The 6000-nt window shown below is 44.4% G+C and overlaps 1 protein-coding gene across 3 annotated transcripts in view; it reads right to left on the reverse strand.

Annotated features, from left to right (window-relative positions):
• Positions 1-5524, reverse strand: part of BCL2 (BCL2 apoptosis regulator) — a 208803-nt gene extending 203279 nt beyond the window's left edge. For 2 of the 3 annotated variants that reach the window (XM_044293112.1, XM_044293114.1), the window contains exons 1-2: positions 5172-5524; positions 3138-4159 (exon numbers count right to left, since the gene is read on the reverse strand). In XM_044293112.1, the coding sequence (XP_044149047.1) occupies positions 3138-3890 (753 nt within the window). In that variant the 5' untranslated portion in view covers positions 3891-4159; positions 5172-5524. Of the gene's footprint in view, positions 1-3137; positions 4160-5092 lie in introns of all 3 variants that reach the window. The other variant, XM_044293113.1, reaches the window with a different exon arrangement.
• Between the last annotated feature and the right edge of the window lie 476 nt (positions 5525-6000).

Here is a 6000-nt window from a genome sequence, read left to right on the forward strand (position 1 = left end):
GAGATCCTATGACGGATCTCAATGATTCGGTTTGGACACCTCAATCATAGTTTCTGGGCAGCAGACCACGCTCACCACTCTGCTACTGAGAAACAATGAACTTGTATGAGGGGACAAGCTTATCCCCATACATTGGAGATGAGCACTGCATGTAAATGAAGCTCTCCACCCCCAATGTCGAGCAGGCAGTTATAGGGAGGGAAAGCGATCTTGCCAATAGTTGTCTGTTCCTTGGGGCAGTGCAAGTGCGCCTTAAGGCCTCATGCACACAACAGTATTTTTTTGCGGTCCGCAAAACGGGGTTCCGTTGTTCCGTGATCCGTGTCCGTTTTTGTTTCAGTGCGTCTTCCTTTATTTTTGGAGGATCACCAGACATGAAGGAAAGTAAAAAAAAAATATCTAAGTCAAGTTTGCCATGCAAATGATAGGAAAAAAACGGACGCGGACGACAATCTTGTGTGCCTCCGTGTTTTTTCACGGACCCATTGACTTGAATGGGTCCGCGAATCGTTGTCCGTGAAAAAAATAGGACAGGTCCTATTTTTTTCACGGACTGGGAACACGGATGACAAACGGTGCATTAGCAGAGTTTTCCACGGACCCGTTGAAAGTCAATGGGTCCGCAGAAAATCACGGAAAACGGAACAACGGACACAACAACGGTCATGTGCATGAGGCCTTAGAATGTAGTACAAGAGTCACTGGGGCAGATTTACTAATCCTATCTAATATTTAGAAAGGGTAAACTTAAATAAGAAAGTCTAAAAACTTATAAAAGTGGTTGATGATGGACGATAAACTTAAAGACTGCCTACTGTAATAATTTCCAAGTAGACTATTCCAGGAGTCAAACTCAACTATAAAAATAAGCTGCATCACAGACATGTATATAAAACAACCTACAAAGGTAGGCAAAATTTTCCATGTGCATTAGCTATATATTTTTATAAGCCGTATGCATTTGTATATTAAAGAATCATCTTCATTAATGCATCGTAGGAAAGCTCATTAGCGATCATCTTACAGTGTAAGGCCCCATGCACACGGCCGTGTTTCACAGCCGTGTGCGGGCCGTGGAACCGCGGCCTGGATCCCTCCTGAGAGCAGGAGCGCACGGCGTCACTGGTTGCTATGACGCCGTGTGCTCCCTGCTGCCGCCGCAATACAGTAATACACTGGTATGATCTATACCAATGTATTACTGTACTGTGCTGGCAGCAGGGAGCGCACGGCGTCATAGCAACCAGTGACGCCGTGCGCTCCTGCTCTCAGGAGGGATCCAGGCCGCGGTTCCACGGCCCGCACACGGCTGTGAAACACGGCCGTGTGCATGTGGCCTAATACTGCCGCCGATTGCAAGCTCGTTCATAGGGCAATCCTGAACTTTCAGCATGCTGAAAGATCAGGATTTGTTGGCAGCAGATCATGGTGTATTAATTACGATCTGCCGCCAGCGAACCACTGTACAGCATGGGGACGAGCAATGGCATGGCAATCGCTCTTCCCCATATTGCTGAGATCGTTGCACGTAACAGCAGCGGTCACCTCAGCAAGGGAGCAGACGATTGCCGGGAGGGAACGCTTCCTTCCCGACAATTGTCTGCGTAATCGGGGAGTCGAATACACCCTAAGGGTCCATTCACATGTCCGTATGTCTTTTGCGGATCCGCAAAACACGGACATCGGCAATGTGCGTTCCGCATCTTGCAGACCGCACATTGCCGGCACACTCATAGAAAATGCCTTTTCTTGTCTGCAATTGCGGACAATAGTACATGTTCTATTTTTTTGCAGAATGGAAGTGCACATTCCAGCCCCATTGAAAATGAACGGGTCCGCACCTGTTCCTCAAAATTGTGGAACAAATGCAAACCTATTTTGCGGACGTGTGAATGGACCCTAAAGCATCACAACATCAGCATCAATTGACCTATACCAGACATATGATCTTTTAACAAACCTGACGTTTCAGCTTCGGCCTATCACACATCCATGTTTTTCACCAGAAAACAGAAGATCAGATTTTAGACTCCGGGTACATACTACGGATATATGATTTTAATCAATATAAAACAGTATCCTACAAACTAAATCCTGCCAAATCTAGGCGGGGCCCTCTCTTAAATCAAGACAGCCGGTACTTGGTTTTGGTACCATTTTCCGGCATCTCATATCTAGTAGGACTTACCTCTCCACTCATATCACCAGTAAATGTGGTACGAAAGGCTTACGTTAAACAGTTGAACTATCAAAACTCAAAAGGGACAAATTCATCAGAGTACACGCACTAAAAAAGGGGAGTGATCTACGTTGGAGAAATGTTTCATCCTATTTTGTGTAAAGGGATGCGAGTAAAACGGCATCTCTCAACAGCAAAAGTTGGTTGGACCAAATTTATTATGGAGATGCACTTTTTGCCAAAATATACTGTACAAAGTGAGGTAGTGCAAATGTTTATTGTATGTTGAGCGATGCCCAAATGTATTATGCAGGGTGTACACACGTGACAAAATTGGTGCAACGTTCTTACAACTTGATCAATGGCAATACGCTGCAATAACCATATTTCTATCTAGTTTGTTTCTGTTTTTGGTTCAAGATCCTGCACAATCCTGTACAGTAAAACCTAAAAAATAGAAAAAAAGAGTATATAAACAGCTATAAAAATGATTAAGAATGTACCTGCCGGTGTTGTATATGAAAGTTGAACCAAAAAAAAAAAAGCCTTGCTCACAAAATGTGAGAATACGAAAAAAGCACCTGTAGCACCACTGATGTGAAAACTCAGTTAGGGATGATTCACAGGACCATGTTCCCCTTATTGAAATGACTGCATCATAGTGTTTTATGATGCAGCTAGTTCAGACTGAGGAGCAAACGTTGGTCCTGGAGATGTGGCTGACAAGTGGATTGTGTTCCCCAGACTGAACACAGTCAATCGCTGACCAAACACTGACTGTGTCAAAGTAGTCTTACATGACTTAGACAAGATTAAAGTCTGTCTTCTGAGCTTCTTCCTTCAATTGTTGAGAAAAATCCTACTTTTATTCTGCATAATATTTTTCTCAAGCAACATAAACAGAAAAATACAGTACGTACTTGAGACATTGTAGAGACAAACAAAACATATAACATACCCATCCTCCCTGTTCTTGGATCCAGTTCTGCAGATGCCTATTCAGGTACTCGGTCATCCATCCAGCTATGGAATCCACCAAAGGGGACATCTCACGATTCACACTCTCTACACACATGACTCCTCCAAACTCAAAAAAAGCCACAATTCTGCCCCAATTTACCCCATCATGAAAGAGCTCCTCCACCACAGCGGCAAAACGAAGACGAACTGTGGATGGGGTCAGGTGGAGGAGCCCTGAGATATGTCTGAAGTCTTGCTGGTACAAATTGGAGAACTCATCTCCTGCACGACTCAGTGTCTGGAATAATGCAGGTGGAACAGGTTGTAAAGGGGCGACTTCACCATTACCTTCACCAAGCGGTTGACCAGCATCTTCATCAACATTCCCTTCTCTCTGGGCAACATCCAAATCTGCCTGGGGTGAAGGGATGGGGGATGCAGCAGATGTAGAGCTTCTGGGAGCAGCAGGTGCATTGTCTAGAAGTGGTACTGGAAAATTACTCTGAGATTCATTATCTGAAGAGGAAGCAGCAGGCAAATCTGAAGCAAGAGGTTGTCCAGCTGGACCACCAGGTACGGCAGACACCTCTCCGTCATTAGTAAGATTATTGTTAGCAGCAGAAGTCGCTGGAAAGCCAGAAGAAATCTGTCTCCCTTCCTCCCATTCATAGCCCCTCTGTGACAGCTTATAATGGATGTATTTTACCACGATGTCCCGATGGTCATAGCTTCCTCTCCTACGATGAGCCATAGCATCCAATGATGGAAACCAGTGACAAAAGAAAAAAGAAAAATCTTGATAGAAAAATATAATAAGATCTAACCCTACTCAGGTCTCAGAAACCGTCCGCAAGTGTTACACTTTAGTTGTGAGCGCTGGGTCTCGGAGATGCTCTCTCATTCTTCAAGCTCTGGATCTCCCCCTCCTCTTCCTTCCAGCGGAGTTCTGTACATTTACTGTAATTTCTCTCCTATAGGTATTTTCATTGTCAGATTCAAAGGGACATTCCCTTCTTCACGCTGCAACAGAAAGAACCATGTGTAATGCCAAACTTTACAACTGTTACTAAAACGTATATAATGTGGAATGACCACAAATAACTCCAAGAGTATCCCGTTAGATCACCACCAGGGTTGCCAACCAGCATTTTTATTTTTTCTGGACAACTTATCCCAAAATCAGACATGGAACATTCTTTACAGACAAACATAATGAATGATAAAGATCATGAGTACCACACGTCTATAGCTCAATACACTGATACTGTAAAATGATGATAATTACCACCAAAGTAGTCTAGTCAGATACCACCTGCCAAATCTATTTATTTATTTATTTCCACGGACACGCAAAAAAAAGTTGCCTATTTTTACAGACTATCCAGAAATTTCTGGACGGTTGGCAACACTGATTACAGCTATATCTATACGACCGGAGCCAGGTAAAGGAATCGGCAACCCTGGCGGTAAGGAATACGAGGGGAGACTAACTGCAGCCCCTGTTTTCTATACTTTCATGTAAAACTACTTCGTACTGCTTCGAAAAGTCACATGAAATTCAGAAAATTGTCTCTCGTTTTGGAAAATTTCCAAAAATTCTTCCTTCCATCTGCACCGTTATTGCAGTACCCCCAATATGTGTGAATAAATGAGTGGGATACAATAATATAGAGATAGATAGATGTAATGGGTGACGATAGATATATAGATATAATGGATGACAGGTAGATAGATAGAATGGATGACGATAGATAGATCACAGATAAGATAGATAGAATGGATGAAGCTAGATAGATAGATAGATGTAATGGATGAAGATCGATAGATAACAGATAAGATAGATAGATAGATAGATAGATAGATAGGGGTAATAAATGAATATATATAGATGGATAGATAGATAGATAGATAGATAGATAGATAGATAGATAGATAGATATAGATGATGCCTACCTACAGCACCCTGGCACAGCAGCCTGGTGCACTCTCTCAGCACACACTGCAAGCAGCAATGAATTATGGAACTACTCACTGGCTCCCCCAGATAAGGCTGTGCTATTGGACTTCCCCGTTGATTCGAATCCATGTAATAACTTCCAGGGACCTTGAGGCTCCGTCCACTCACATCCTCAGGGGCAGCTGAACGCATCAGTGACTGTCACAGAAGCATCTCCATGAAGGCCACCCACACAAGCCTGCACCCAGCGCACTGCCGCTCACGTAGTCCCAGCACACCCAGGCTGCAGCAGGGCTAGCCTCTGCTCAGCGTCCACTGCAGGCTGCGCTCACTGTCATTCAGCCCGTGTTGTGCTTCCTGCCATTATGTGGACTCTCTCCTCAGAAGGTTGCTGGAGGCGGGACGCAGCTCGCCCGCTCAGTCCTGTGCTGTGCGCGAGGACAACTGGGTTTGATTTCCTTATGCGCATGCTGGAGATGATTGCCCTCTAGTGGACAGTGTTGTTATTGCCTCCTGGCTGAATAGGTTACAGTCGGTTACTGACAGGTTTTGCCTAGATGCGGTTCTGGGAATCTTTCCCATGAAGCTGTAGTAACACCACTTTCAGCATGTTTTTATTTTTTGCTTGTGAAAAAAGGCCCCATAGACAAAATGTGCCACAAGATTGACCAGTAGAAAACGTTCACACAGCGGATTTAGAGGCCAAGTTTTGGAGCAGAATGGTTGCCAGCTGTGCACTAGGTCCTGGCACCTGTATGCGTGAGAAGGTCCAGGTAAGGCCTCATGCACACGGCCGTACGCAAAACACGGATGGCATCCGTGCGCGTTCCATCACGGACAGCCTTTAATATAACTGCCTATTCTTGTCCGCAAAGTGCGGACAAGAATAGGACATTATATTTTT

The sequence above is a fragment of the Bufo gargarizans genome, chromosome 5 (genome assembly GCF_014858855.1).
Source record: "Bufo gargarizans isolate SCDJY-AF-19 chromosome 5, ASM1485885v1, whole genome shotgun sequence".
Lineage (NCBI taxonomy): Eukaryota > Metazoa > Chordata > Amphibia > Anura > Bufonidae > Bufo > Bufo gargarizans.